Source organism: Trichoderma aggressivum (genome assembly GCF_033847375.1).
Source record: "Trichoderma aggressivum f. europaeum strain CBS 100526 chromosome Unknown scaffold_004, whole genome shotgun sequence".
NCBI lineage: Eukaryota > Fungi > Ascomycota > Sordariomycetes > Hypocreales > Hypocreaceae > Trichoderma > Trichoderma aggressivum.
Window position 1 is genome coordinate 342,013 of NW_026946370.1, and position 16,177 is coordinate 358,189.

At 48.8% G+C, this 16,177-nt stretch overlaps 6 protein-coding genes across 6 annotated transcripts; 3 read left to right on the plus strand and 3 right to left on the minus strand.

Annotated features, from left to right (window-relative positions):
* Window positions 1-213: 213 nt before the first annotated feature.
* Window positions 214-1,309, plus strand: Triagg1_1681 (uncharacterized protein; the record flags this gene model as incomplete). The annotated part of the gene is made up of 3 exons (XM_062895778.1): window positions 214-279; window positions 346-463; window positions 534-1,309. The coding sequence occupies 3 exons, from the start codon at window positions 214-216 to the stop codon at window positions 1,307-1,309; spliced, it is 960 nt and encodes a 319-aa protein (XP_062759220.1).
* Window positions 1,310-1,867: 558 nt separating this feature from the next.
* On the minus strand, window positions 1,868-2,715 carry Triagg1_1682 (uncharacterized protein; the record flags this gene model as incomplete). The annotated part of the gene is made up of 3 exons (XM_062895779.1): window positions 1,868-1,995; window positions 2,053-2,533; window positions 2,689-2,715. 3 exons carry the CDS (start codon window positions 2,713-2,715, stop codon window positions 1,868-1,870), a joined length of 636 nt encoding a protein of 211 aa, XP_062759221.1.
* Window positions 2,716-3,897: 1,182 nt separating this feature from the next.
* On the minus strand, window positions 3,898-5,720 carry Triagg1_1683 (uncharacterized protein; the record flags this gene model as incomplete). The annotated part of the gene is made up of 4 exons (XM_062895780.1): window positions 3,898-4,137; window positions 4,191-5,358; window positions 5,427-5,523; window positions 5,672-5,720. 4 exons carry the CDS (start codon window positions 5,718-5,720, stop codon window positions 3,898-3,900), a joined length of 1,554 nt encoding a protein of 517 aa, XP_062759222.1.
* Window positions 5,721-7,182: 1,462 nt separating this feature from the next.
* Triagg1_1684 (uncharacterized protein) lies at window positions 7,183-9,476 on the minus strand (the record flags this gene model as incomplete). Its single annotated transcript, XM_062895781.1, has 6 exons — window positions 7,183-8,126; window positions 8,185-8,319; window positions 8,376-8,513; window positions 8,574-8,769; window positions 8,834-9,419; window positions 9,460-9,476. The coding sequence occupies 6 exons, from the start codon at window positions 9,474-9,476 to the stop codon at window positions 7,183-7,185; spliced, it is 2,016 nt and encodes a 671-aa protein (XP_062759223.1).
* A 592-nt stretch (window positions 9,477-10,068) lies between these two features.
* On the plus strand, window positions 10,069-14,380 carry Triagg1_1685 (uncharacterized protein; the record flags this gene model as incomplete). The annotated part of the gene is made up of 6 exons (XM_062895782.1): window positions 10,069-12,511; window positions 12,571-12,804; window positions 12,858-12,917; window positions 12,984-13,031; window positions 13,091-13,246; window positions 13,305-14,380. The coding sequence occupies 6 exons, from the start codon at window positions 10,069-10,071 to the stop codon at window positions 14,378-14,380; spliced, it is 4,017 nt and encodes a 1,338-aa protein (XP_062759224.1).
* A 702-nt stretch (window positions 14,381-15,082) lies between these two features.
* Window positions 15,083-15,745, plus strand: Triagg1_1686 (uncharacterized protein; the record flags this gene model as incomplete). The annotated part of the gene is made up of 1 exon (XM_062895783.1): window positions 15,083-15,745. The coding sequence occupies one exon, from the start codon at window positions 15,083-15,085 to the stop codon at window positions 15,743-15,745; it is 663 nt and encodes a 220-aa protein (XP_062759225.1).
* Window positions 15,746-16,177: the final 432 nt, after the last annotated feature.

Genomic DNA, 16,177 nt, shown 5'->3' on the forward strand with positions numbered 1-16,177 from the left:
TTCAATTGGGTGGTGGTGCAAAATGGGCTTTGGAGTTGCAAAACTAGCCCCGCTGAAATTTTCGGCGGCCCGGAGGCGGAAAACGCCGCTGAGCATTTTGGGCTTTTGCAACCACCGAAATCGAAACCCGTCCTTTTTTCCCTTCACTTCCGAAACGTGATAATTAGAGAGGGAGAGCGACGGCCAGGCCATTGCACAGAGTCGCTGTCGAAAATGGCTGGAAAGGGAATTGGGTGCCTCGGCGAGGCCATGGCTGCGCTGAGGATATCTGCGTCCAAGGTATGTGTGTTGGGAGATGGAAAGACTTTTGATATGACGAGAGAGGGCTGACCTTTTGCGAAATAGCCGGCGACGACAGCGTTCAGCAGACAGTTTACACGGTCAATGGCGACCGAATCGCCGGTAAAGGAGATTACAAAGTCGGCAGCCTCTGCGCAGTCCATCATCCAGTCATGGAATCCAAGTGAGCGACCATCACGAGATTCCCCCCCAAGATTCGATATAGCCCTCGACTAACCCCTCCGACCACCCAGTCTCTACCGTCCCCGTCACCATCCACAGCTTCCCATCTCTCGAGCCGCAGTCCCTCGAGCAATGGTCCGTCCAGCACCTCTACCTCCCCCTCCGCCGCGATCTCCTCCACCTCGCCGTCGTCTACGAGGGCGACAACACCAGGCAGGGCACCGCGTCCTCCAAGACCCGCCACGACGTCCACGGCTCGCACCGCAAGATGCGCCCGCAAAAGGGAACCGGACGAGCACGTCAGGGCACCAGGCAGAGCCCCCTGCTGCGAGGCGGCGGCAAGTCGTTTGGCCCGCACCCTCGCGACTTTGGGACCAGGCTGAACCGCAAGGTCTACGACAAGGCGTGGCGCACGGCGCTGAGTTACCGGTACAGACGGGGCGAGCTGATCATCTGCGAGGACGGCATGGAGCTGTCGATGCCTCGTGATTTCGACCTGGTGGCGGACAAGTTCCTCAAGGACGGTCTGAGGGAGGCGTATCTGAACAAGTACATGTCGGGCGTTTTGAGCACGCTGGGTCTTGGACGTGAGGATGGCCGCACGCTGTTCGTCACGGGCGACCGAAGAGACAGGCTGTACGAGGCCATGGAGCAGGTGCCTTGGGATGGACGGGCTCTTGACCTGGACGACGTGGATGTCAAGGATCTGTTGGAGACGGGCAAGGTGGTTATGGAGAGGAGTGTGCTGCGGGAGATGATTGAGCAGCACCAGAGCGACTTGGTGAGCCGGATTTTCGTCAACGGGGTTCCCAAGGGAGGCCCTGCGCTGGGAGAAAAAGTCTTGTGAGAGTGAAAAGGGACGGGATTGTTAGAGGATGAGAGATGTGTACCGAAATGAAATGTATATTAGTCATGGATTCGATATCCTGGATCTCAATGAATAAAAAAGCCTTGTATGAGCATGAAGATTATCATTGAAACCTTCAGTCGTAGCCATTATGCTCTATAATAGCATGTTCTTGTGGATACAGATGAATCATTTCTCATATCGGTCTGCATTCAGATGGGCTTGAGGAATAATATTCCATTCTCAACCATTCTCAAAACATTGAATTGGCATATCGTTATTACGTGGTGTGATAATCGACGTGCATGAAAAAAAAGAATTCCGATTCATAGCTTAATGTACCCGGTTGATGCTAGATTACAAGCCAAGTGTCATTTTCAGCATCACCAAACGCCACCCTTGATCATTTAACAGCGGTTCCTAGCGAAATATTCCAATTCTCCCGTTCTCTCTAAAAGCCACACATACTCGTCTCCTTTTTTTCCCCCTCGGGACGTCATATTGGGACTAGATTGCGCGCGTGGGTATCGCAGAAATTAGAGCTTTCATACAGCTTCTTTATCGTCGAGGAGGAGGCTGGAAGCCGGGAGGAGGGCCGCCGGGAGGGAATCCAGGCGCGCCAGGGAAGCCTGGAGCACCTGGGAAACCCGCGGGGGGAGGGAACTGGCCAGGGAATCCAGGAGGGGCTGCAATCCAAGAATTAGTACCAATGGCTCTCGAAACAGCTGGAGACAACAACTTACGGCCGCCTCGTCCTCCAAAGCCAGGAGCTCCAGGAGCACCGGGGGCTCCAGGGAAGGATGGGAATCCTGGAGGGGGAGCGCCTCCACCAACACCAGCAGCCGGGCCGGCGAGAGAAATCGGGGCCGCGGCACCACGCCCGGCAGGTCGAGCAACGCCAGGGCCGGCCTGAAGAGTCGAAGCAATGCCGCCGGTGGTGGCCTTGCCCAATCGAGCGCTAGGATCGGCGGGAGGAGGCGACTCGACGGTCAGGGAGATGATGTGTGCTCCACGAACAATCACCAAGCCAAGTGTCCTCTTCTCCTCCTGCACAATGGTCTGGCCCACCGGTGCGCCTCCGGGAGCAGCCGTCTTGTTCTTGCGTTTGATGCGGCGGAATTCCTCAGTGTCGGCCAGAACGAGGTTCATATGTCGGTCGTAGGCGAGCATCTGGCCGACGAGCTGTCGCGAGTCCTGCAGGGTCACGCGCATCCGGTAGTTGATCTAGGGAGGCTCGTCAGTGTCCATCACGCCAAACGTCACGGGGGATCGAGGGCGTCGTCGTACGTAACCGGCCTAAATCACGTCTCGTCAGTCTAACCATGTCAACGTCAACGTCAACGCTTCCAAGAGAACGGCGGGGAGGAGAAGCGACTCACCATCTTGCCGAGCTTGTTGGACGCCATGCTGACGATGAGAGGCTACGAGCGTAGCTCTTTTGGTTTGTTCAAAAATTGTTTGCGTGTGTTTTGACAAAGCTGGTGTTGTTCAGCCTCGTCGTCGCTGCTCTGCCTCGTGGGAAGCTTTGAGAGTCTGCGATTGATGATGGTGTCGAGACGATTCGGAAAAAAGCAAGCTCCAATGATTTTCGACTGCAATTGGGAGTGGAGCCCGGCGTGCCATTTCCCCAGTACCGCCTTTTTGCCTAGCTTATTGGTGCAAGCAGAGGTACAGGATACTGCACACGTGCTCAATCACATGACTGTTCTTGTCACTTCTATCAGCTTGGGCTTTGAGACGCCATGAAGAGGATAATACCGAACGGGAGAAACGAAAGGAGAAGTATGATACTATCTCCTGATATTCAGGAATTAATGTATTCAATGAGATACTTTTACTTCTCCTTAGCCGCCATTATATCGGTGCATTGCAATGCTTTTCATCACACCCATGTTTGTCCTTCAGACGCGAGGCTGGGGATGCGAGGCTCTCGAAAGGCCCTGGGGGTTTAAAAACGCTGTGAAACGCAATGTGCTCACTTCTGAGACTTTATGGAGTTGCCTTGCGCCTTTGTCCACATAGGCTCTGGGCAGGGGTTAAAAATGCTGTGAAGAATGAGGCATTGCCAGAAGAACAAGGCTAACCCATTCATGGATGCAGTTCTTCAGTTGACTCAGTGTGCCTACATATGTACTGAAATTATGACAAAACGTCGTATGGCGCCTGAGTACTTGAATCATCACGTAATTGCAGCAGAGGAAAAACTGCTCTTCTAAATGGAGCTTGGATCAAAAACGTAATGAGTATCATCACTCTGTATTGCGCCGCCTTTTGAAGACAACTTTTGCGTTTCGTCGGTACTAGATTTTGTTTGATATCCATCAAGCACAGCTTTGCTTGCTTTTATCTGGAATAAGTATCTCAACTGGCGGCATGTGGCTCCTATAGCGACATCACATTATTGCATTCATTAGATTACATGGGTCGACATTGAATGAACAAAATATTAATGCTTGCTGATTATAACCACCTATTTACAGAAAGAGTGAGTATCATCATTCTCAAATAAAAATGACCCGGGCTGATATCACGTCCGTCTGCGAAACTTTCAAGCAGCCGAACGAATCATGCCCCATCAACAACTCCGGCTATCGAGTGGCTTGAACGCGCCTTATCCTCACCATTGGCATCGACATGCCTGTCGAGATGCCTCGGCTCTGGACATAACGCTGCTCAATCTCTTCCAAGCTATGGCCTCGCGTCTCGACCATGCGCAGCGCCACAATGATGGTGGTGAAGAGGGAAGAAAAGGCAAACAGATAATAGGCTCCATATGTCGACTTTGCAATCAGCACCGGCGTGATGAGGGCCACGAGATAGTTTGAAAACTGCATCAATTAGCATTCTGTCTTCTAAACCATCCGGAATATCCATTACTTACCCAGTTGGCGCTCTGGGCAAGGCTTGATGCACTGCTCCTCGTCTTCCTCGGCAGGCTCTCCATCAAAAACGTACGGAAGCCAATGGCCCAAGTTCCGTTGAACACAATGGCGAACAAATAAATCGACACGATAACCACCCATTTGCCAGCTCCTCTGTCGGCATGGACTTTGTCAGCAGCATATAGAGATCCCATCACGAGCATGAGGGTGGTGATCAAGATGCCTCCCAACAGACTTGAGGTCCTTCGCCCCCATTTGTCCGCCAGAAAGGTGGCCGGGATGGTGACTGCCAGGATTGCCAATGCAGAAACGCCAGAAGCCAAAAAGGACGCCTGTTCACCACTTAGCCCGGCCTTTTCGAACAGAATCGGTGCATAGTAAAAGATGCCGTCAATTCCGGCGAGTTGCTGCATGCCCATGATGAAGCATCCAAACACGGTGCGGGCACGGAACGGTGCTGAGAAGGCCTCCTTGAATCCCACAAACGTCTGCTTGAGGCCTTGCCACAGCGTCTCATCACCGGGGTTGTTAGCTTGATCTTGGTTGTTGGATTCCTCCAACAGTTTTTCACGCTCGACATGGTCAAAGCCCAGTCGAACGAGGACATTGCGTGCTTCGTCAACTCGACCTTTGGCTAATAACCAGCGTGGAGAGGCCGGCACGAACCAATATGTTCCCGACAACAAGAACCCGAGAGCTGAGGAAATGGCCAACGGGATACGCCAGCTGAGTGACGTCGATGCCCCAAGACGAGAAGTGCCATAGCAGATGAAGAAACCGGAAACCACCCCAACGACGATGGTGAATTGCGGCAACGCTGTCATTGTACCCCGGACTCTCGTTGGAGACATTTCGGAAACCTGGACCCATACATTGCTCACAAACAGGCCCTCGCCTACACCCTGGATGAGACGTCCAACGATGAAAGCAGCGAGATTGGAAGCAGAAGATTGAACGGCCGCTCCAACACCAAAGACGAAAGACCCTATTGAGAAGATGCGGACCTGGCCGAACCTGTGAGCAAGAACTCCGGCGACGAGCGCCGTGAAAGCACCGGAGATGAGCACCGACGAAACAATCACTCCGTGGATGGTGGGTGAAAAGTCACCAAAGGTCTTGCGAAAGGCAGGCATCGTCGTCACAGGACCAATGTTTCCCGTGTCCAAACTACATCATTGGAAGAAAGACTCGTTAGTGATTCGAATACTCAAATGCTGAATTATGTTGTCACGCACCCAAAGAGTACGGGGACACTGGATGCCATCAAACAGGCCCATACGTAGAAAGGCGGTGCCTTTGGCCACTTCATCTTGCCGTTTACGTGCTGCTCAGCTTGCAGGGTTACAACGTTATGGATGTCGATGAAATTCTCCGGACACAAGTTGGTCGTGATCTACTTATAAAGGAAGAGTTCCCCGGTGGATTCCATCACACTAGACAGCCAACTAGCATCTGATGCTTTCATTGAAAAGAGTCATACCGATGCTAGTGATGATGGGCTGGATCGAAATGATGCCGCCACTAGCCATCGTGTCTGGAGACTGGGGGGCTCAACTCCGGGGCCAAGACAAATTCCCATCTCCAAACCCGGAGTTTAATGCGGAGCTTCTACTTGGGGTAATCGGCTGGACTTACACCGAACACGGCTATCGTTGGGAATCAATCTGATGAAGCCTTAGGCCGTGTCGTACCCATTTATTGCCATCACGCGGCTTGCCCGAATTTCTCATCTATTGGCTTTTATCATCAAGTACACATGATTGCTCGTGTTCTGGAAATCGACAGATGTGGTGCCAGCAGTTCACGGAACTTGTTTAATCGGCCCCGCAAATACTTGAGATATGCCGGCTCACTCGGAGAACATAAAGTAGATGAGGACGTTGGTGTGAATATGCCTAAACCATTATTAGTTGCTAGATATGTCTGGACTCTTAAAGTGATGGCCTAGTTTGCAGGATTCCATCCAGTGTGGTGAATGCTCTTTGTACGGGATGTTTTGCGCCTTACATGCTGAATGACAACGGCTTCATGATTGCACTACCCACGTGGGGTTGCCTAAAGCGAATGACTGCCAGAAAAAAGGACGATATAGAGGCCGAATCGTCTTTTCTACTTTGTTTTTATTTTAAAAAAAAAACTGAATTGATTCTACGCTCTTACGTTTGCGATTGGCGTGAAAAGCATCCCATGTCCTCCTGCTTGTAAGTAAGTGAGTACGACGTACCTTCAGTATATGTCTGCAATGCTACCCCAAAAAAAAAAAACAGCATCACAATGTTTGAGAAAAACGATTTCATCAACCCCAACAACTCACTCTACATGTATCATTCTTACATGAACCTGGGAACTGTAGCAAAAGAGCAAAAAGTTGGTGCCCCCGGCCAGGATCGAACTGGCGACCTTAACATATCTCCAAGAAACCATTCCGGATCTATAAGAGTTAAGTGGTAACCACTCCACCACGGGGGCTTCGGAGATTAACCGGGCCAACATATATTTATAAAGTCATGCTCTGAGGGGAGATGGAAAGCTTTCCCACCTACGCTGCAAGGCTTGTTGTCGAAATAATTTAGATTCTTGTGTTGGCTGCGAGGCCTAAAAGCTGGAAATATGGCTCTTTTATACGAATTGGTGGCGAAAAAAATTTGCTTGACGAGATTAGCGTTCCACAACACAATCGTGCTGCGGTTATAGCCTACATGTACCCTTTAACCACATAATCCCATCTAGATTCTAACCAGGAATGCGAAATTTATTGATACTTGCGTACCAATTCCATTGTTTCCTTTTTCATATAAAGTATTAAGTTTGTATTTTGACATGAATTCGGTCGTCTGTATCTCCTTTCTTATATGTAACTTGATTATGAAGCACATTTCCGGGCAATGCTCTCCTCAAAGGACTGCCGACTACCTACGCGTAGTGCAGAGACGTCTTTCTCTCTTTCATTACAGGCTGGTCATCAGCAAGTCGTTGTACTCAACTAGGAGATCAAATAAGCTCTCCCTCAAGCTCCCTCACCATCCGCTCATCGCTCGCTGCCCAGACCATTTGCGGCAGTCCCTCTACGTTCAAGATCAAGTCCTCATTCTCAAACGCACTCCGTATTACTGTCGTGCCTGGTGTACTTGTAAGCAGTACTTTGACTGAAGCAGGCATACTTGTGTCCTGTGAAAGACGAATTAAAATAGAAAAGACTTGCAGCGCCTCTGACTCAAACTCGTCTCGTTCAAATAGGGCAGCGTTGTCGATGATGAAGAATACTGACACGGTCGGAGGAAGCTGCCGCACTAAGTAGCATATAACCTCTATTAATGTGTCCAGATTGCCTTCTTGCAATCCCACAAGGTCAATGGCCGTCGAGGACAGCAAATGAGCGTCGAATGTATGTTGTCTCAGTAGCTGGTCAATCAGGCTTGTAATCATGGCACGCCCGCCAACGCGGCCTCCCGACTCCTCTGCTTCGATATGCCGTCCGCAGAACCACATCATCGACACAAATCGCTCCTTGGCTCTTAGTGCTTGTGTCATAGTCATACAGAAGACGGATAGTGGTGAGACACCCTCGATTACTTTTGGAAGCCGGGAGTCCCAGTGGACCAGAAGCTTGGAAGAAGTCGGCGATACTACCCAGTTACGAAACAGCTGTGTGTTTACGATTTGTTCAGCTAGGAGGCGTTGTTTGGGAGGGAATTGCCCTTTCTTGTCTGCAACATAGGCAAGATCTCTGAGGTCGACATCAAGCATATTCAGCACTTGCCGTAGGTTGTGTTGACTGATGTACCAATGTGTTGCTAATATCTGCGTCTGCGGTGCTAGGTATGGTGATACGCCCTGTAATGGTGAATAGGCACGCAGCGTGTGGTTTTCGGCTCTGAGAAAGTGGTTCTCGCGCTGGGTTTCTTCAAGCTCCCTGCGAGCAGCCTCGAGCATTTCTATGCAAACTATTAGTATCTGGACTAGTACTATGAGCTCTTCAAGGCTCTGACTTACTGTCTTTTTCTTTGACATGTTCTGTCAATAATTGATTCATGGAGTTGAATCCGTCTCCTAGATTTTGCAGTTGCTTATCAACCCTTTCACTCATAGTCTGAACGTTCCTCGAAAGCTTTTGTGTCTCTTGAGAATCTTTGACAGAGAGATTAGTTTGATGGAGTTCTCATATTTTGATGGAGTAGGCGTACAAATATGGGCTTCGTATATATGTGACTTTAAAGCTTCCTCCATGAGGCTTCTGCTTTTTGTCTTAATCATCTCGAGGCTTTCCAACAGGCGTTTCTCGTACTCATTGTTAGTAAGAAGCGCCTTAGTTCCTCTCATGACTGCCCACGCGACATGTGTTAGTTTTATCGACAACTATTTGTTTGCCAATTGGACCTTACGAGAGTTGCTAATGAAGAAACCAATAGCCAGTTCGATCCCTTTGAGAGTGGCAACGGTCAAATCTACAGATGCGTTTACGATGTTCTCATCGTCTGGAAAAGTTCCTAGAAACAGCTCGACGTCTGAAAATATGGAGAGGTTGTCATCAAAACTCTCAAGGACTTTTTCGCGTAGGCGCGCAGCAATCTTGACAGCCTGATTCCCGCTCTCGTTAGTCTGGCAAACTTTTGCCTATACTTCTTCAGTGCACTCATCTTACATCTAGAAGCACTTGCAAAGAACCCAACACTGGTGTCGCAGGGGTGCCCTCAGGCACAACCTTTGAGGCTATCTTGACCACACCCTCCAGAGGGACAATCTTGCTCGCAGCCTTTCGTCGTACTTCACGTAACTTGTTTGCTGCGCCATCTTTGCTTTCATACTTGAACTTTGCTGCTTCGAGGCTGCTATAAATTGCACCCCAGCTGGGTTTATCTCGGATACTATATGCTGTTTTAGATCGGCCGTCAGGCTCTACTGTTGATTTCAGCTCGGCCATGGCCTTGGGGAGTATATCCTCCCAGAATTTCATCGCCTTGATGTTTGTCAATACGGGTCTCGGGATCCAGGCCACGCCCTCGTCCAATTTCGCCACACTCGGCACATATTTCTCAACAGCTGGATCATAGTGCATAGAAGGATCTGCAAATAGTTGATGGTGCTCTGGGAGTCGATTGTCGATAAAGGTGACACTGGCAGGTCGATGGCCAAGACTTGATCCAACAGCGTCTGGGTCCGCCATATTGCTGGCCTTGAGGAGTAACTTGAAGGTGCTCTTGGTGAATAGTTTTGAGAGAGTTGTTCCACTTTTCGAATCGAGCTGTTATCGACAACTATTACTATTACCAGATGCGCTCATCCATTCGGTGTGTGACGAAATGAATCAAGTTACCAGTAACCGCCGAGGCAGGGCTATGACGCTAATCCTGTATGTAATATGCAACTATCGTTCTATTGGCCTCGTAATCTGCAAGGATGCCCGAAGGATCAACATAGTCCTAGGCAGCGGCATAGTTGTAGTTGTAACAATTATAGCACAACCATGCTCTTGTATCCATTCTTTCAATTACCCCTCATCTGACAGCCCTTTTGAGCAACTGTGTGAGACCTTTTCCGTGCCATGGGTGTGGTTTTCCTAGACTCATATTGTGGGAACTCGTGTGATCACGCACAGCAAACTAGCCGCTTATCCAGATATTTCGCTCCCAAATGTCTGCGAATGCGGGTGTGCAGGATTTGATTCGCCTAATTTTAGCATGTTAAACGCTTCCCACTTGCGGCTCTTTTGGCGGTTGTCCTTGGAAAGTTATCCGTAGTCTAAAACGTACTGACTCTTTGGCATTCAATCATTCTCACTCCTTTAGACACCATTCGCAAGTGTTAGCTCGGTGAAACAATACACAAGCCATCGCCTCATTGTATGGCATTATTGATGCAGTTTACTAAGCACCGCAAATGACTCTAAACGGCCCTCTCTCAGAGGCCGATGAGTCAAAGACTGTCGATACTGCCTCGACCATGACTTCGACTCTGTTGGCCTCAAGTCAAGGTGATGAAACTCATGATGGGAATGCTGGCCCTGGTGAACTTGGCACTGTAGCCGAAGATGATGGCAAGCCTGCCGCGCAAGGAGTTGCTAGATTCGTCGACGATATCGAGACTCTAAAGAGGAAGATTCTCGAACTTGAACAACAAGCTAAAGCCGCTTCATCGACAAAGACTGAACAAGAAAATTCGCCATCAGAAATAGAAACCGAAAGAGAGCAATACAAACGAATGGAAGCTTGCCTTTATAAGCACCGAAAGGAATGGGAGGTGAATGGAGGGCCTGGACAATGGAACTTGTGGTCATACAACGACTATTTTAGCAGCGGAAGAATGGAGCGCCGCTGGCATCTTAACAACGATGAACTTTACGAACGACCAGATCCTTTCAATCTATCTCATGACTGCGAGGATAAAAAAGGTGATTCGAAGGCTGATGCCTATAAAGAGTATGACCGCGATATCGATTATGGGTATCGCCGTGAGCGGCTCCGTAAGAACTTTGAATGGGACATGGATCGCCTCTACCTAGTAGAAGAGTCAGAAAAACGAAAGAGACAGCAAGCCCCGATAGACGCCAAACTTGAGAATGCTCAGAACGCTGCACCCGGCAAAGACGCAGAGCGGGTCTTTGCAGAGCCGAAGCTCACTCGGGTGAGCTGGGCGGCATTCAAAGGCATGGAATCAACGACGGAGGAACTATCATGCGCCATTGATATTCTCATAGGCGATCCTGTTATCGATGATGATGCCAGAGATCACCGGCGATGGTATGGCTATTCGAATTGGCAACCGCGCAAGGCGGAAATTGCTCGGGATGGCAAGATGCACGAAACGAATGAAGATGGTCAAGGGGCCCTACCTGAGAGAATACGAATCCACTCAACTATCCTTCGTCATATCCTTGCCACTATTCTCGTCCCAAACGGGGGCGAGGTATTGATTAACTCAGGGTATCCTTCGATAGTCTTTGTTAGACCTTTCAAGGCCCTCTTCTTTTGCAAGCCCGCGCTACTTGACTGGTACACAGCACTTAAAAAGAAGCTAGAGGAAGAGAAGAATAAACCAGCCGTCACAGAAGTGTCGAATATTGAGGGTGATGCTGGTACTGGTAAACCAGAAAACGACCCCGGTTCGGTATCGGTTGTACAGGATTCCACAGTCGGAAAGCCTATTGCAGAAGAACCCACGACTGAAAAGCTAGTGGAACAGACTGAAGAAAGAATTGAAGACAGTGCCAAGGAAGAAGCGAACACAAAAGAAGAGAAGGTAGAGGCCGGGGAAACAGAAAAAGAGAATACCGAGGAAGAAAAAGCTGAAGAAAAAGAGACAGAGGGAAAAAAAGCAGAAGATGACGAGGACGAGGACGCAAAACTTGACAACTTCACAAAATCGCCGGCTGCACTGGAGCATATAAGTTGTCTTTTAGAGTTCATCGACTCAGACGTTTCCAAGAGGTTTTCCCGTCTCCAGGAACCTGATTGTCGCAAGGTATTCTTCTCAGATCTTTGGTATCTTTTCCGACCAGGCATGGAAGTCATTGGAAGTGATGGCAAACAGGCATACAGAGTCATCAGCGTCGCTAGCGCAAAGCATCGAGTTGCTGCACCCTGGGAGAGGTGGTATAACAGCATTACAGATGACAAACGCAAGACGTCACCTTTCAGCATCACTTGCATCTATATCGACTTTGACGGGAAGAATATCGGTCCAGTAACTAAAGTCTTTGACTTCAAAAGATTCGACGGTGAGAAGGACATTACTTTACTAGAAGTTTATCCGCTTCAATTTCACCCTGTCAAGCAATCCGACTTTGACGACTCGCTGTGGCCTGAAGTTGAACCTCTTCCGCCGAGCCAGAGGTATAGACGAAAGCTGATACAAAGGGGAGCCATGTTTCTGGAAGTTGCTGCCGTCAAGCACATGTACTACGCTGGGCCGACACTGGAAGTGCGCGATGATGTTGAAGGGCAAGTTGTTATCGACTTTGAAACAGCCTTTTCGGTGGAAGACGAAACCCAGAAGCAGTGGAAGCCAATATTGCAGCCTCTAATTGGGAATCCTGCCGTGGAGGAAGATGAAGATGCGGCCGATACTCGTTGCCGCGGACGCTGCTGCGAGGGCGACGTTGTATACGACGACACTCATATAGATGACCAGCAAAAAACCGAGTACCTTAACGGTCTTTTACCTAAGATGACAGCTTTGAACGAGCAACCTTCTCTCGCCCTTTTTCCACGGTCGTTGAAAGAGCTAAGGGCTGGCCCCGAGAATGTCCCTTATGCTTCAGATGAGGAACTGGTCATCATGTCTTATCGTGTGTTTGGCTTTGTTCTACGAAACCGAAAATGGGGTAAATATACGCAGTTATTATCTTGTTCTTGTCGCTGTTTGCTGATATAAAGCATTTAGCCAAATTGGACCTCTCCTACATGACCGCCATACATGCGCCAGAGGTATCAGCTGTGTTGGCCGATGAACAAGCACGCAACAGTAGTGGCAATAAGAAGCCAAAAACCGCCTTTGATCGGCTTGTGATTGAGAAAGAGCACAGATCCATGATTGTGTCACTTGTTGCCCAGCATTTCCGAGACAAGAAATTATCGAGTGGACAGCAACAGCAGTTTGACATTGTCAAAGGCAAAGGTATTCTTCAAGCGTGTCCATATGCCAAACAACAAACTGACGCTTTTTTACAGGAAAGGGATTAATTTTGCTTCTTCATGGCGCGCCCGGAGTGGGTAAAACCTCGACTGCAGGTTCGTGATTCCACTTCATCTCATTCACCTAAATCTCATCTTGCTGACATGATGTGTATCGAATAGAGGGAATAGCAGAACTTTTTAAGAAGCCGCTGTTTCAAATTACGTGCGGTATGTAAGGTTTTGCACGATCGCGTTTGATCAATGGCTAACGTTGTCTCTGTCATTAGGTGATCTCGGTACAACGGCAGCAGAAGTCGAAAAAGCTCTGGAAACTAATTTCGCACTGGCAAATCGATGGGATTGTATCCTTCTTCTCGATGAGGCAGATGTATTCTTAGCTGCAAGAACGAAAGAAGACTTTGTACGGAATGGACTTGTAGCGGGTACGTCAAAAGGACACAACCACTCATCTTTATTACACTTACTAATTGTTCGCTTTAGTTTTCTTGCGTGTTATGGAGTATTATGCCGGAATTCTCTTTTTGACCACCAACCGCGTTGGAGACTTTGACGAAGCCTTTACGTCTCGAATTCACATCAGCTTATACTACCCAGAGTTGGATGCTGGCAAAACTCTCGAAGTCTTTGACAACAACTTGGCCATGATTGAAGACAGGTTCGCTAAGAAAAACCGACTTATCAATATTGAGAACACAAAGATTCGCGGATTCGCTGCCACCCATTTCCTCCAGCACAAGGAAGCTCGCTGGAACGGCCGCCAGATCCGCAACGCTTGTCAGACAGCGCTGGCCTTGGCCGAGTATGAAGCCCAGGGCAACAGTCATGAGGCTATTCTGAAGCCCGATGCCCTTGTTAATCTCAACGAAAGACATTTCGAAATTGTACAGAATGCATACCTCGAGTTTGCCGATTACATGAACAAGCTATACGGTATTGGCGCAGCACAGCGGGCCAAGGAAGGTCGACTACGAGCTGTCTGGATCGACGAGAACAACAATATTGTAGACACTTCTGGGGCAAACAATCGAGGGCAAGACAAGAAGAAAGCCTTTCTCAATTCAACACAAGTGCAACTACCACAGCAACAGACGTTTATGCAGAATTCATCTCCACAGCCACAGCAATACATCCTACAACAACAGCCCCAGTACTCTCAGAATTTCCAACAGCACCAGGATCTGCAGCAGCAGCAGCAGCAGCAGCAACAGCAACAACTGTTTCAGCAATTTGGCCTGCCACAGCAACAATATCAGCACCAGAACATTGTTTCCCCGCAGCCTGTCTACCCTAACTCGAATCAAATGCAGATGCAAATGCAGTTGCCAAACGTTCCCATCAACCAGCAGCAATGGAACAATAGAGTCGACAATACAAGCAATCCCGCGTTCCAGAGTCCTACGTTAGTGCAGGACCCCATGCAGATTCCGCGGTCCATAGCACAACAGCCGCCTTTGTCGCTATCACCACCGGCAGTGCAGCAGCCGCAGCAGCAATCAATTGCACAACAACTTGGCCAAGGCATCCAGAGCATGTACACAGCTTCATCTACTCAGTAAGATATTACACCGGTGCTTTATGAAAGAACCTGGGCTTTGTATACACTACAGATATATCGACCAACATTTTCATATCGTATGTATGTTAATCAATGTGATAAAACTAAGCATATATCTTGCCTTTGGAATCCTACAAACATAAATAACAACGATTGTACATAACGGGGTGATGTCCGAGAGGGAGTCCTCTATATGCCGTCTGCTTGCGTGGAGTAGTTTCATGAGATATACAGTAGAAGTAGGGCGTCCTGGCCAGGAGGTACACGCCAATACAAAAGTTGCAAGCCGGCAGTAGCATCCGGGGAGCAATGGGGAGGTGGAATGTACTGCTACCTACTAAGTAACACCATGAGAATGAGGTCCAGTTGGACACTATAGACTGAAGAAGGGAGATAGCTCCCCTAACAAAACTTAGTCGAAGAGCTGTAAGACACGGCTCATATTTCGACAACAATAAAACGTCGTATCAAGTTCCTACTCGAAGTCTAGGAAGAGACCCGCAAGAACATAGACAGATCAAGGCGCTCTGAGTGACTCTGAGCCGGACTCCGAGCTGGCTTTGTTCCGAGCTGGGCCAATCGGAATAGTTTTCTTTGGAGTACTGTTACATTACGCTGTTGTTGCTCTCCAAAGTCCCCGCAGTAGACAACTGGGATCGGACAACAAACAGTCTGACAATAGCCTTGGCTGACACTACCCACAATGAGCACTCAACTATCGCTCGACGAACTCATTGTCAAACGGCACTCCACTCGCGGGTTTCTTAAAACTCCTGTCCCCCGCTCGATCATGGAACGCGCCCTCAATCTTGCCCAACACGCTCCCTCCAACTCAAACATTCAACCCTGGCGGATTGCAGTTGCTTCTGGGCATCGCCGTGACCAGCTTTCCGATGCCTTACTCGCAGTAGCATCACAGGGTAAGCCTAATATCCCTGCGCTGCCACTGGCATTTCGCCACCACCGTTCAGAATTGGGCCAGTCCTTATATGGCGGTGTCATGGGCATCCCTAGAGATGACGCGACTGCTAGGATGGCCGCTGAGCTGCGCAACTTTGACTTTTTCGGTGCCCCTACCGTAGCAATTGTCAGCATGGATAAGGAATTGGGGTTGGCAGACTCTCTAAGTGTTGGCATGTTCCTCCAGCTGCTGTTGTTGGCGTTGGAGAACGACGGCGTTGAGTCGTGTGTCCAAGTCTCCGTAGTTGGGTACCCAGAAGTTCTAAGAAAGGAGCTGGATATCCCGGACAGTGAGGAGATTATTTGTACTGTTGCTTTGGGCTATGAGGATCCTGGATACAAGCGTAATTCGTTTCGTGCGAAAAAGGTTCCGTTCACGGATATTACGCGGTTCGTCGATAACTAGACTTGAACGACGATAATGTCGGCGGTGGATACAAAAGCTAAAAGCTAATTATCGCAGTTAAACCTATCGGTAAGACACTGGAGTTGTTTAAAGTAAGAGCTGTTGGGATATTTTAGCATCTAGAAATGAGAATTTTAATGACAGGAGAACTTGGCTATTAGCACGAACGATACGGTAGTTCACACCCCGTGGATGTACAGATATCTTTCCATTGAGAATCAAACAAATATTAATCAATAGTAAGAAGCAGAATTAATATAGGTATAACTATGGACTCCTTCTCCTACTTCATTGGTACGAAGGTGGCGGTCTGCAACAGTTACTACTAACTAATACCCACAGCTTCGTTCTAGACGAAGTGACAGCAACATGGTCGAGACTGCAGAGAAAAGAAGTTATTAGAAACGAATAGCAAGGACGTACCAGGAACGT